This window comes from Cricetulus griseus, chromosome 2 (assembly GCF_003668045.3).
Source record: "Cricetulus griseus strain 17A/GY chromosome 2, alternate assembly CriGri-PICRH-1.0, whole genome shotgun sequence".
NCBI classification, from domain to species: domain Eukaryota; kingdom Metazoa; phylum Chordata; class Mammalia; order Rodentia; family Cricetidae; genus Cricetulus; species Cricetulus griseus.
The window spans coordinates 170,123,018-170,137,918 of record NC_048595.1 but is presented as its reverse complement, the minus strand read 5'-3'; the positions used below and the strand labels follow the sequence as shown (position 1 = coordinate 170,137,918).

The following is a 14,901-nucleotide window of genomic DNA, read 5'->3' as shown; positions in this document are numbered from 1 at the left end:
TTTTACAGACTAAATACTTGTGTGTTTGTACTCCCACCTCCCACTCTTGTACCGAAGCCCCAATGTGCTGGGAAGTGGAAGATATTTCTTTGGGAAGAGATTCAGCTTAGATAAGGTCATAGATAGTCTCTATGATTGGATGAGTAATTTTATGAGAGAAAGAAACCAGAGCTCTCTTTCTGACAGTCACACGAGAATATAGCTAGAAAGCAGCCATCTGCAAGCCAGGAAGAGGAAAAGGAAGAATCCTAACTGAGCCTGACCATGCTTTCACACAAATCTCAGACACTGAACTCTGGAACTGTGAAAAGTGAATGTTTGTTGTCCAAAGCGCCTAGTCTATCTCACTTTGTTACAGCAGCCGGAGTTGACTAAGACCCACATCCATATCAGGATATACAGACAGGTTTCTAAGGGAGTCTGTAGAACAAGGAAGGACCAAAAATTTACCCAGTATACCAACTCTTTTTTCTAAGCTTTACAGTGTCCTCTCAAATACCCCTTTCTAAGGTGCCTCCAATTTCCATAAGTATAATTAGAAAGTACTTATCATCTGACAGCTCAGGAAAAAACAAAGACTAACACACCCACATTTGTCCCTTAATTTAAAACAGGAAGGGGAGTTGCATGTTTCTTTTTCTTTTTGATCAAAAGGGGTCAGGAGGGAAAAAAAAAATACTAGGCTAGCAGGGTGCATTTAGATCCCAAACTTGATCTTATCAGTGATTTCTGGACAGATCATTTGCTGCCCTTGAAATTCAGGAGGGTGAATCTTACAAACCTAAAAGCTAAAAGGGATTTTACGGGATTATCTAATCTAGTCTCTGCGTTTTACAGCAAAAGTCATTGGCATGGAGTCTTAGGTCACAGAGCTGATTAGAGGTAGAGCCAATGGAATATTTTTCCCAAGCCAATGTTTGTGATCTTTTCATTACATCATTTTTTCCGGGGCCTGCCGAGGCTTACTCTGAGAACCAGAGATAATGCCTGTGATAATGCAACATAAAGTGGTGGCTAAATGTAAAATATTATTTTAAGATGAGAATGTGGAATGGGGATAAAAGACTGGAGACTTCATGATGTGTGAAATAACCCATAAATGTCCCAAATCTTGTCCTGTAAAAACTCACATAAAAGCAAAAGATCTCAATTCTATCACTGCAACAAATTATATTCAGAAAATAGAGATGAGGATGCCAGATGGCTTGGGAGCATGGGTGAAGGTGGGTTCTGGTCACAGACTAGGTGGGCTCTACACCTTAATGTAGATAGTAGTTTTACTTAGGCAAATTTATGCCATTTAATAAACTTCTGCTTTGGGTCAGGCTCTGCCATTGCACTTGCTTCCGTTGCTGTGTGTAGGTAAGGTAAGGAGGTGACCAATACTCAAACTTCATTCTGAGCATCAATGTAGTCTATTTTTGTGAAATTCTCAGAACAATGTCTAGAAACGAATAAGCTTTCTGATGGGAAAACTGGACACTATTCTTTGGGGCCCAGGGAACCCACAATCTCAAATGGCTAGGAGTATCAGTGAGTCCTTAAGAAATTAGGGATGGAAACAGGATATTTCTTAAGTGGTAGTATCACCTTTATCGGTATCATAGTGTTACCTCAAAGTCTCATTTTTGTCTGCTAACAAGAAAACAGGTTTGAGAAGGTAATTGGCTACAACTGGAAGTTGAGTCCTTCATATTTATAGTATTGAGTCTTGCATCAATAAAAGGAGACTTCTGCACTAAGTTCTCTCACCCTTGGAGCTTATAGAAATAGGGGTGGGCACCAAGGAGGAAGCGGAGAGTACCCTACCCTGCCACTCTTCCAGGCCTGGATCACACTTGGCTTGGTGGCCTTTCCCCATACAGCCCAAGCCTGGCTCTAATCCACACGGCCCGGGGACTCGGCAGCCTGTGGCCCGCCCGGCATCTTCCGGGCCTCCCGGAGAGTTCCTTCAAGCTGAGGGAACAACACTTTGAGTCAGAGACCAAGGCCGGACACGGAACAGGGCGCAAGGCGCGCTCTGGGAGAGACGACCCGAAAGCCACCCGCCGGCCGGACCGCCCCTGTTCTCGGAGGAGGCGTGGCTCAGCGTGCCGCCATCTTGGTGGCCTCTCTAGGCACTGTGTTTACCACTCTATGGTCGCGCGCTCCCGCCCCGCCCCTCCCCAGTCATTGTCTGGTGGAGCAGCCGCGGCCGCAGCGCCTTCTCGTTATAAGCCGCAGTGCCCGGATGTGAATGGATTACAATGTATCTTTCAGGGAAACCTATTATTATCAATGTGACTCCTCGGGGGAGTCAATGATGGTGTTGAGGAGGATGATGATGATGAGACGCCTCTAAACTTGGGACAAGTTTAGGACTTTGAAAGAGAAGAAAAACAATACAACCAACAAGACTGAAGAACAATCATAACTATCCTGTGTTGATTATTTTTTTATAAACGCTAAGAAAAAGTTGTTGGATTTTTTTTTAAATGGTTACTTTTTGGGGGGAAGGGAATTTTGTTACAGTTTTGTGATGGAAAATGCAAAAACCAGAGCCAGGTGCATAATCTTGTAAACTGTGGCTAACCCTGGAACAGGACTGACTACTACTTAAAATACTGTTTTAGGGGATACACATGTGAGATACTAAGTACTTGCAGAAGATTTTTGTCTCTCTCTTTTTCTTTTTTTTTTTTTAAAGTCTCTTTCCTTGGAATATTGTGAGCATATTTGTGGCCATTGAAGGTAACGTTACAATTTGCTGTCAGAGTAAACTGTTTGTAATTGAACTGAATTTTTAGAATGTTGATCCCAATGTTTTATTCAAACAAAAGGAACAACCTATTAAATAATTGCCAATGGGAAAACGTGTGTGCATGCATTTCGGTACGTACTCGCACATCTAGCAATACCAGGGTTGGGCAAATGTGTTTTTTAACATTAAAATAGTGAATGTTGCATATACTGGGTAAAGCACGCATGGTATTACAAAAAGATAATTTTGAATCTTAATTTTTATCCTAAAAAGTGATGTGGAAAAGTATCTTTTAAGAGCATGTAGGGCCTTTAGTGGTAATGTTGAGTTGAAAACTTGAAGTGCTGCCGAGCGCGGACTTTGAGTACCTAGGAACTCAAGTGTAAAAACAAAACCATATTTATTCCCTAAATTTACCTTGTTTTTTTCCTTTCTAAAACAAAGTTTGCAGCTATACGATTCAGTGAGTTAAAAGGGTGGAAAGGAAGAAAGTCAGCTATTCAGGTTTCACCCCCAACGCAAAACTACCCAAACAAAATATTTCCCTAGCAAAATGTGGATGGGTTTCTGTATGGAAAAGAAAAATGTTGTTCGTCTTGGCAAAGTCTTTATGCATCACGTGTATTTGCAGCAAAGCAAAACTTGCAGTGTGTGTGTGTGTGTGTGTGTTTGTGTGTGTGTGAGTATGTTTGTGTGTAAGAGAGAGACAGAGAGATAGAGACACACAGAGACAGAGAGACACACAGAGAAGTGAGAGGGGATGTAAACTCGAATCAATTTCAAAGTGCCTCCGATGGATGAACCCGGCAAACCCTGAACTGTTCAGATTGTAACTGGCCATCTGAGGGGAAAAATGAGGTGCTGGATGAATTTTCCTTGGTGGGTTTAATTAATTAATTAATTAATTTTGCTGCGACGAGGGAGGTGTGGGGATTTTTTTTTTTCCTGGGGTGGGGGGTGTTTCCCAGGCAGCCCGGCCCGGAGCGCCGAGTCTCCCCGCCGGAGCCCCCCCACCCATTTCTTTGCTGAACTTGCAATTCCGTGCGCCTCGCCGTGTTCCCCCTCCCCCCTTCCCTCGTCCCCTCCCCTCCCGGGAGAAGAGAGTTGGTGTTAAGAGTCAGGGATCTTGGCTGTGTGTCTGAGGATCGGCGGCGGCGACGGCGGCGGGGAAACCGGAGCGGGCGCGGGCGCCGGCCGTTGGAAGAGGTGGTGGTGGCGGAGGCAGGGGGATAGACATGACCGCCGCCTGGGCTCCGGCTCTGCTGCACCGGGAGCCCCTCGTCGCGCGCGGGCGGTAGGTAGCGGCGCGGCAGGGCCGGCTGGGCGGATGCGCTACCGGGCCGGGCCGGGCCGGGCTGGGCGAGCACGCTCGGGCTCGGGGCCCCGTGGTCCCTGCAGTCCCCGCCGGGGTCCGGGAGCTCTGGAGCGACCGCGTCCCCTCCCCCGGCCCCCGCCCCCTCCGGGCCCCGGCGGGCTCCTGGGCACAGCGCACTTTGCCAATGGGCCTGACTTCAATTTTTTTTTTTTTAACAACCCTTTCTTTCACAAATTAGGGGTGCGGGACAATTGGAGGACCCGAGCCTCTGCTCGGCTCCCCCTCCCAGGCCACCCCACCCCCTGTGGACGGGTTTGCACTCCAGAGACCGCTGGTCTTTAATTTCTTTCGAGCTACTTTGCAGGGCAGGGGGGGAGTGCTGTGAGTGTGTGCGAGTGAGTGTGTGCGTGTGAGGGGGTGGGGTGGAGGGTGGGGGGAAAGTTGAGACCGGTTCGTGCAGTAGTTTCTCTTTTCTCTGTGATCCATTCATTTCTCGCTCTACCTCCTGTTGCATAAATTGATGCGCTGAAGAGCGGCTACCCCCCTTCTTTCCAGGATTTGGTTTTATAGTGGATGTTACTAGTTTGATCGTCTCTTTGGAAATACAATATCGCTATTTTTTTCCTATTTTTTTCTTCTTCCATTTTTTTTTTTTTGCTATTGCTGCCTATTCCATTGAAAGAAAAACAAACAAACAAAAACAAAAAACAAAAAACAAAACCAAAACAAAACCCAACAAGTCTCCCATTCCTCCCTCCTTTCTACCTCAATCCCATCCGCTCCTATATTACCCCCCACCCCTCCAACATCCCCAGTCTCCAAAAATCCGATTGTGTTTTCTTCAAGGATTGGGACTGGATTTTCTGATTGCGGTTATTTCCATGTTTCTAGGTTTGTGTGATTTTGCTAAAATGCATCACCAACAGCGAATGGCTGCCTTAGGGACGGACAAAGAGCTGAGTGATTTACTGGATTTCAGTGCGGTAAGAAAGAACGGTGGAAACTAACAACAGCTGTGGAAAAAAAAAAAAAAAACAACAAAAAAAAAAAACAACCCTCCCCCAACACTTCAGCTAGAAACCCATAGTAATGTGAAGGACTGGGGGAATTTTTAATTGGCTGAACCCTTGGAAAATGTGAGGGTCCTTTGCTTTTGACAAGCTTTTTTTTTTTTTTTTCAAAACTAATTTTGGGATTGGAAGACTCCAGCTTTTTTTTTGTTAAGAGTCTAATGACTTGCCTTGATTTCTTTACCTACCAATTTCTCCAAATAATGGACTCTCACTCCAGCAGAAAGCAAAAAATCAGAAACCCCTTAAAAATATACATTGTGTGGGAAAGTTGGCAACATCTGAACACAGAGTGAACTGCTAACTTTGTGTACTATCCCACACCTTATTTATTTATTTATTTTAGAAATTGAAAATAGAGACTAGAAGAGCCAGTGGCTGTAAAGTTGAGGCTGATGGTGCTGTGGTGTGCTGGAAGGACCCGTGGTCCTCCTGACTTCCTGGTTGCCTCTTTTTTTTTTTTTTTTTTTGATGTGGGGGGAGGTTCTGGAAACTCCTATTCATAAATTGAGAATACATTCTTTAGAGTGTCTTGGACTATTTTAGTAAATTACAATCTTGGAATCAGCACTAAGAGGAACTTACACACTTGTGGAGTTTTACTGTTACACTCCCTGGGTCTTTCTCCATCCCTTCTTCTTCCCACCAGTTCCAAACATTGGTGTAAGATGCATCTGTAAAGCAAAAGCAAAAGAACCCACAAAACACACAAATAAAATCCAAACCATCTTCTAAGTGGGGCCCTCTCATGCTGTTCCTGCTGCTGCCGCCACCACCACCGCCGCCGCTGCTGCTGCTGCTGCTGCTGCTGTTGGCTGCCACCACTGCTCTTCTTATAGACCCTGTGGAGAAATGGCTCTCCGAAGTTTTGCCAGGAAGCATAGCCCTTAGGCAGCTTTGCAGCCCCCTTTCTGCTTGTTGCACTTTCTCCATTCCATCTTTTGCTTTTTTGCAGGCTCTGACTCAGGGAAGGTGTGCAAAATGCACTAACTATGAGGAAAAGAAGGAAACCAGTTAGGGCTGAAATCAATGCTGGAGAGAGAGGGAGTGGAAGAGAGTGAGAGATGAGAGAGAGAGAGAGAGAGAGAGAGAGAGAGAGAGAGAGAGAGAGAGAGAGAGAGAGAGAGAGAGAGAGAAGGAGAGAGAGAGAGACTTGCCTATGTTGCTCTCATGTTTGAGCTGAAGTGAGAATCTATTGCAGGTGGCATTTTTTAAATTTTTATTTGGGTTCAAGTCCTGTACAGGATGGAAATGGACATCGCCATGTTTATGTCCAAGGCTTTCAGTATAAAACAAACAACTTTTTCTTCTCCTTTGTCAAACTAGTGTTTTCTGTCCCCCAATTTATGTCTTGATATTGCCATGGGGACTGTGTTCAGAATCTAGAAGAACTGTCTAGCAATCTAAGTCACCCAAGGAGAAAGACAGAGCTGTGGTAATGAAGGGGGGAGGAGGCTGCAATGAAGTGCCTGGTTTAGTTTTAAGTTGGATGGCAATGGTCATATGTTTTACTAAATAAAGCCTTAGCATTAGCTTCAAGCTATTTATCAAGAGTGTGATAGATTTTGATGAACTCTGAAGCCACGAATATCTTCTTTTCAACTGTGCTATCTCTTTGTTTCCTTCAGATGTTTTCGCCTCCTGTAAGCAGTGGGAAAAATGGACCAACTTCTTTGGCGAGTGGACATTTTACTGGCTCAAGTATGTGAATTATTTTCTTGGTGTGAAGTTCAGTATTACTTCTTTATTTACTCATTGTGTATTTTGGGCCCTGTTGAAGTGTTCTAAAAGAAGTCATTGAGTTTTAGTCTATGATGCTGTGGTTATTTCATTTTCTATGAGCAACAAACTTTGATAGAATGTTGCCTTTCACAGTTAAAGTGAGACCTGTTTCTAAACCAAGAAAATGTATCATAATTCCATCCCTTAATTTTAAAGTGGTTTTAAAAAATACGGTTGTAATTAAACGTGAACAGAAGACTAATGTTAATAACATGGGAGTAAATCCATGTTGCCTTTTTTAAAATAGAGGGGGAAAAGTCTAACTTGCATAAAAGGAGAAATAATACCAGTTATTAGGTTCTGTATACAATTAACCGTTTTAAAGGAAGGAGCACTTAATTTTTCAGACAGGTCTGTAAATAGCCTCATGCTCGTCTGAGACTCTAAGTAGAAATTCATTTATCGTTAAAATATTTTGTGGATGCTTGAGCTGTTTGGTTTTCCCTCTCTTATCATTGACTTATGCAATGAATTTAATATTGCAGATTTGAAGAGTCTTAGCATTTTATACATGAGAATTCTTTGGATGATGCTCCCATAAAAAGCGAGCGCTATTCACAAAGGAATCTGTGTGCACAGTGATTATCTGGCATCTGAGGAGGAATTTTTAGTATAGGACTCTTTTGAGTGTCTCTTATTAAAAGTGGGAGCTGAAAATGTGAGATTTCTGTAAAGTGTGTGTGTGTGTGTGTGTGTGTGTGTGTTTAATCTATCCAGTTTTGAATAAGTAGTCAATACATTGTTGCCTGGTATCCTTTAGGTCCAGAATTTAAAGCCATTGATGCCTGTTAAGTAGTTACAGGATTTTAGAGTATTGGCCATGGTATAGAAAAGTCCACAAGTCAGCATACTCTTAAATAAGGCTGGTAATGTTGACATCTTTTAGCTGTGAGATGCCAGTGTGTTTATCTGTCAACTATAGATATAATTTTTATTTATTTTCATCTGGTGTAGTAACAACCAAATAAATCTTGCTGACCTGATTTATATAATTTGTGTATTTTTATAAAATTATTATCTTTTAAAATTTGCTGGTTTCTAAGTAAATTACTTCTCCTGGCTTTCATAAGTTGAAGGGATTTTTTTTTCCTCTTTAATATTATTTACAAAATATATGATGCCTCCTGTAGTTTTTTGCCTTAGCAGTTTTAGGGTCTTGGATGAAAAAGTACTAATGACAGTATGTTTTGCTTTACTGTTTGAATCCTATGACTGGTTCCATTTCTTAAAAAATGGTATTACATCTTACAAATTTCTGTTCAGTATTTGCTGTATAGCTTTCAAGACAGAAAATAGTAATATGAATGCTTGAAGTTAAGATGAAGACAAATGTCTCTTGTAGTCAAGTTAGTGTTTCCTGTAGACACCATCCAAATACTAACTGTATGTCTGGCAGTAATTTCCTTCATGTTTTACTTAGGGAATGTGTGTATAGTAGAAATCTGACTAAAGTACATGTCAGGCAGGCCCAGAGGTTGACTACTTTCAAAGTTAGTGTAAAATACTGTTTATACTGTTGGAAAGATGGACACATTTGAAGTAACTTAATGTATTACTTTAGATATGATTTAATAAGATAAATTGCAAGTATGAAATATGTTAAATTTAAAAAGACAGTAGTTTTATTCAGCTCCTGTTCTATGTTCATGTTCAGTTAAAGTCCTTGCTGAAGTGTTGAAGTGTTTGTAGAAAGCATAGTATGGATGAGTTGAATGTGTACTGAATTGTTTTGGTATGTGATCATATATCAAAACGTATAGCAATTCAGACAATGGTGTGTGTGTGGGTGTGTGTGTATGCATGTATGTATGTATGCATAATCCCAGAAGGGGACTTTACTTCTGCTGAACTGTTAGGATATTTCTAATAAATATGCAGAGATTATCTTCAAGGTGTTGAACTTTAAAGCTACCTGGCAGCAGTGGTGTGGTTTTCAGGACCAGATGTTTACCTTGTAAGGACAGAAAGTGTAGGGCTCTTTTATCCTGCCCTCCTGATTGAAAATGCAGGGCATTCATTTCGAGCAGGAGGATGGTGTCTGGGATACAGAAGTGCAGAGCATAGTTCCCCATCTCTTAAGGCATATCAGAACACATGGCTGGTAGTGAAGAACAAGACCCATATTTCTACACAATAAGAGACAGACATCTCTTTTAAAGAATAATTTTAAGAAAAATTATGAAAACTACACTTTGCCCTTTAACTGGAAGAATGAATTAGAAAACTTTGGATAGAGGAATTTTTTTCTAAAGTTAGTTGGAGTTCATATTCATTTTTCCTGAGTAGATTCAGGTATGACTTAGAAACTTGAATTCAGAAAAAAGAGATCTGGACTATAAGTAAATGATTCCAATTTGAAAGAATTACTGATTTTATTTTTTTCTTTAGGGAGGTCTGGTAATATTTCATTCATCAAGTTCCCAATAGCTGTTGATTCCATTAATACGTGATATTCAGTGTAAGAGTGAAAATTGTGTGGCCGGGTTCTCTTTAATCTTTCATTCCACAAACATGGCTTTTCCTACCACCTTAAGAAATGGTGAGGCTGCTAGGGCGAATGGAATGTAACCTGAGCTCCAGCCTGACATTCCCAGGGTGCATTTTTCACATGAAAGGCTTTTGTCAACCCAGGAAAGGACCAGCAGTTTTTGTTTGATGTTTGCAGGTGTTCCGCAGAATGCAGTAAAACTGTTCAGCCAGGATGGACCAGAGCTACCATGACCTTAACTGGTGGTTCTGGGATTCTGTTTAAGGGTAGCTCTAACCTATATGGTAATGTATCCAAAGAAATCTGATATCTGTTATATGATTGATCTTAAAATGAACTAAAAACCTCCACATGCCTGCATGCTTGGAAAATTGTTCTCATTAAAGGGAGGGAAAAAAAAATGACTGAGTCACCAAAAGAAAGCATTTCTGCTTTAGGGTGCGTAGAAGCTTAATTTTCTGACATGACAAATGTGTAATTTATCTGATTATGTTTGAGGCTTTCAGGAACAAAAGGTAAACATACTAGAGTTTGGCATCATTAAAAAAATCATTTTAAAGTTGGCCTACTAAAAAGATAATATACTGAATAACTTGTTAGGTCAGCCTTATTGGCATCTGTTAACATATGTGATCAGTCTCTGAACAATCCTACATCTTGCTCCTTTAGTTTAAAAGTGGAGAGGTCTTCTCCCTGTAGTTGCTTAGTTCTTAGGTGTTCAGCAGTTGCTAAAGACTGCCAAATCCACCGGTGTTAAAACAATTAAGAGGAATGTCAAAGCACATCACATCTCTTTTCAGAGCCACTTTTGGAAAGGAGGAAACAGTCCTTGGCTTTCATGTAATTTAGCTCACCTATGTTCCCCATGATACCAAATGATATGTCAATTGAGTCAAGACATTGAGGGGGGGAAAATCAACCTCAATGTGTGCTTTGTATGATAGAGGGAAAAAAAATTCAAGTGGCCAACATCATGTGTTCATTTTTCCCTGTGTCAGTGTGAATTCTTTGGATGGTGTGGAAAGGAAAATGGTTTTTCTTGAAGGTGTCTGTGGAGAAGATGCTCCCTATTTTCCTTCCTGTGTGTGTATGATAGAATGAAATATATATACACATGTGTGCGTGCATGCGTGCGTGTGTGTGTGTGCGTGTGTTCGTGTGTGTGTGTGTGTGTGTGTGTGTGTGTGTGTGTGTGTGTGTGTGTGTGTGTGTGTGTGTACACTATACATTCTAGTCTGGTACAGTCCATGGTGGTTTGTAAAAGTTTTTATGCAGACTGAGAGCTGATTATTAGATTTTGAAAAAGTCTAGTAGCATCAGACATATTTATTATATTAGACTCCCAGGATTTTGGGGCCAGCCCCTGAGAAACACAGGACCTGGAGCCTCCAATCCACAGCTGGGGAACTCAGGAGCCCAAGCGAGGAGCTTCTGTGCTGCTTTTTGTTAGCATTGACAATCCGCTTTGATTTGCTGTCTGTGGTCCTGCAGACCCTTTCTTGGAAATAATGTTGGACTCACCACTGTTTTTCTGTCCTTTGTCAGACATAATGTAGTTTAAGGATTGGTGAGCCTTGTGTCCAGGAAGTGCTGTCTTGTGCTCACGTGCCCTGTGGATGCTTTGCTAGGTGTGGAACTGTTTTAGATTATTGATTGTTCTCTCCTGTCTGGTGTCCCCTGTGTTCCTTTTGGAGTGCTGGGCAGAATCCGTGTGAGCTGAAATCAGTGCTGTTTATGTGCCAGGTGCTATGCTCTTTGCTCTGTATTCCATTTTAATCCTCTCAAGAACTCAAGTAAATGCAAGCATTACCATGCCCAGTTCATAGATAAGGAAACTGAGGCACAGAGGTTTTAAACAACTAGTTCTCAAAGCAAATAGCAATGAAAAATTAGGTTTCTGTTCAGGCCTGCCTAGACTCAAATCCTTGTAATCCTTCACATACACATATACACACATTCACATAGGCACACATGCACACCAGCCCACACAAAGGCATCAAGAGATAGACAGCTCATATTTTTCAAGATTATATAGCTGTGAAATATAATATTGAGGCCTGGCATGAAATACTACGTATGAGTTTTAGAATAGAAAGCCTTTTTAAAAAAAACAAAAAAACAAACAAACAAAAAAAACAAAACAAAACCAAAAAACACATTTAAGGTAATGCTACAAACCATACCCACTATTTTTCCTGCCATATCCATATTAAGTTACCCTTGTAAATTATGATGGATTTCAATGTGAATTGGTATATTGTTCCCACATTATCACGTTATTTTTACAGAGAAAATATAGCAGATATTTTAGAAGTTGTGTTTGCTGTCTATGCAAGCTAGCAGCTATGTGGGTCCCAGTAAAGGTATTTTCAATTATTTTTGTGTAAATAATCAGACCTGAAATTGCAGTAACCCAGTGTGACCTATTAATATTTGAACAAATAAGGCCCTCTTATATTCAAATAAAAAAAAAGCATGCAGTTCATTGTTAGGTCTTTGGAAGGGAATTCAAGCTCTATAATCCTGAATTCAGTCTGCATCCTTAAAATAAACAGTTTGGAAGTTGTGATATGTCTATTACCAGACGTGTGCTTAAAGAGTTAGTTTCCTAAATTCAGAAGGAAGAATGGGTACTCTATTTGACACCGACTTAAGTAAATAAAATACATTAAACAAGCATGGAGATCCAAGAACTATTGAGACTGAAATGCTTAGCATTTTTGACAGCATCAGCAAATTATCCTTCCCCTACTATTGTAATGAGGAAATCACTTAAATAACAGATGAACAGCGAAGTCACATAGACATATATAATAGAACTATGTAATGAAAGTTTATGCTGTTAATTGCTTGAATCTTGTCTTTAAATGCTTGGAATCACAGAGCAGTAAAGACTGTCATACAAATAGTTTTGTTTTGAGCTTAAAATTACTCCTTTTTGCTTTCATCTGCTATGATAAACAAAGTAATGTTGTAAGCTTTACAGATCAAACATTTACTTCTAATGGTAAACTCCACTTTATATTGGGAGTTAGCAACCTTGTCCAGGGCGGGGAGTTGAGTCCTGGTGGCCTGAGGCCTGTGATTGTTAAGGCTGAGTGTTAGAATGCTGTTTAGATCTGTTCCCATAATCCAAGATAACAGATCTCAAGTTGCCTCATAAGGAACATGGTGTGTTTTGAAATGTTCTTCAGTGTACAAGTCTTGAACCAAAATGTTCTTTGCCAAGCCTTTAGAATCTATATGTATACTGGTTAAATCGGATCCTTATAGAGATACAACATCAAAACCAGGGCCAGATAGTAGAAGAAAAATTTCCCCCTTGCTTAGTTTTGTATTTTATGAGGTATTTTTTATGACCAGGTGTTCTTCCAAGCTAATTAGATCATGCTAAGTATTAGAGAATGGAGAGTATATTATAGGCTTTTGTGAAAGGTTATTTTTGTTGCAGGTTTCCTAATTACACTGATTTAAAGATTTCAAAATTGGCCACCAAATTTTTAAGCTTACACGGGAGTTACCCTTTTCCACGTGTGACCCATTTAGACTCAGTGTAAGCTAGGTATCTGGGCAGATGCTTCTGATCATAGCTTTGTTTATGCTAAGAGAGACATAAGAAAAGTGACAGTTTAGTCTTTCAGGAAGATGCGCTCTCTAGTACTTTGTTATAAATAATGTATGTGAGTGTACAAACACACCCATTTATTTACGTTAGACCCCTAGAAATGGCGAAAGTACTGAAGGAGTTGTCGTATTTATTTTCATTTCAAAGCCAAATAAAGGGCCCAGTTAATCAGCATATCAAATGCCCAGGTGTGTTTAAGATCAGTTCCTGTGGATGAATTTTAGGCCTGTAAGAAAGTATTTTATTTAAAGGTACAGCCTCTCAATTGTTCAGATGGCTGCTTTTGTACTTTTGTGTGACAATTAACATGTAATGAATGACTTTCCAGACTGCCATTGGTGGTAATTACTATATGTAGTTTATTAGCTGCAATCCATTGTTGGATGTGCCTGTATTGATTTGTTTTGCAAACAACCCTTCACATGTGTGGCAGTATTTATACATTACATTGTAAAGAACCTGTTTCATTTGCTGATGTTGATGTTGCCTCTGGAAACTTTGGCTTATGCATTCTTATGTGGTAGGGTGCCCCTTTGATCAGCCATCCTAGGTGAGTTGTAAAATTCAAGCCCTTTTTCACTCCAAAATCTTTACATTTGGATCCTTGGGGGGCCCTGAAGAAAATCACTAGGTGTCTACTTTGTAAGTAAATAATTTATGGAAAATTAGAATTGTAGGAGGGCTTTGGAGATGCTCTATTTTATGATAAAGCATCAAGATTTTGGGTTAGAGCTAACTATCTCTTCCCCAAATTATACAGTTGGTTATGGCTAACACAGGGTATAAATACACATGTCCCAACCCTCTAGTCACAGTGGCTGTGCTGCTATTAATTAAGGTTTGGCCCTCTCAGTTGTAATCAACTATATGTTTGCAATGAAAAAAAATATACTCTACCATTTCTAAAAAAATAATAAAACTGAGATGGTGCTAGATGGACATCATAACCAGGCTCGCTTGTCATCGCAGGGTCTAATTTGGCTGAGGCAGTTGACGAGTAACTGTTAAAATGTATTGTGTTATTAAAAATAACATAGTAAGACCCATGATTAAATATCAGGGCTGTAATTTAATCTTGGGGGTTCTGGTGCTGTTCATAAACCATTTGGCTTTTTTTCTGTAACAGATGACGTCAGAGTACAGCTTGATTGAATTATGACCCTGGTGGCAGGGCACCTGCCTGTGCTTACTTCATGGCATGTCAGCATTTCCATTACGAGTTTTTTTTTCCCTGACATTTTTAACTTTGAATAGTTAAACTAGTCTGATGGTTGGCATATAAACTTTCAGCCCCTTGGGAACAGACTATTTTCTCAATAAAATAGAGAAGGTGGTGACAGAGTCCCATTATACAATACCTTCTAGAATGTTCTTCCTTGCTTTAATCTTCCATTAATTTAAACATTCCCTTTTGGGGTACTTAGCTGAATTGCAAGACCTCCAAATGGAAGGTTTTTAATCTCAAATTTCCCAAACCAGGGCTTAACTACAAAGCCTTTAAAGAACTGTTAAATTAGGAAAGGATGGAGTATCTATGGACAATGTTGAAATGATAGTTATGGATGACCTAGTTTTCATATTCTGTAAAATGCTGAAGAGAAGACATGAAAAACATGCAAATTGTCATGATTTGTAATTGCCTCTGTAGTCACTTAAGTTGAGTCAAATTTGGTAATGAATGGTTTAAAAGGTATATTTATTTATGTCCTGTCCTAAGATGGCAGTATAGCTGTTTCAGCTATACCCCTGGGGTTTTAATATGTTGGGAATGGCTATAAGATGTTGTTTCTGTTTACCCAGCTTGCCACTTAAGCCACCTATTTTAATGCTGACAGACGGCTTACCTGATAGCTTCTTTAGTGTACAGTGAGTTCACAACCC

General features: G+C 40.4%; 1 protein-coding gene across 19 annotated transcripts in view; it reads left to right on the top strand.

The window, feature by feature from the left end:
* Positions 1-2,189: 2,189 nt before the first annotated feature.
* Tcf4 (transcription factor 4) overlaps positions 2,190-14,901 on the top strand; it is a 342,153-nt gene continuing 329,441 nt past the window's right edge. For 6 of the 19 annotated variants that reach the window (XM_035440077.1, XM_035440074.1, XM_035440076.1 and 3 more), the window contains exons 1-2: positions 2,853-2,871; positions 6,754-6,826. In XM_035440077.1, the coding sequence (XP_035295968.1) occupies positions 6,754-6,826 (73 nt within the window). In that variant the 5' untranslated portion in view covers positions 2,853-2,871. Of the gene's footprint in view, positions 2,731-2,852; positions 2,872-3,484; positions 3,620-3,872; positions 4,035-4,946; positions 5,039-6,753; positions 6,827-14,901 lie in introns of those variants that run through there. The other 13 variants (XM_035440079.1, XM_027402653.2, XM_035440075.1 and 10 more) reach the window with 9 other exon arrangements.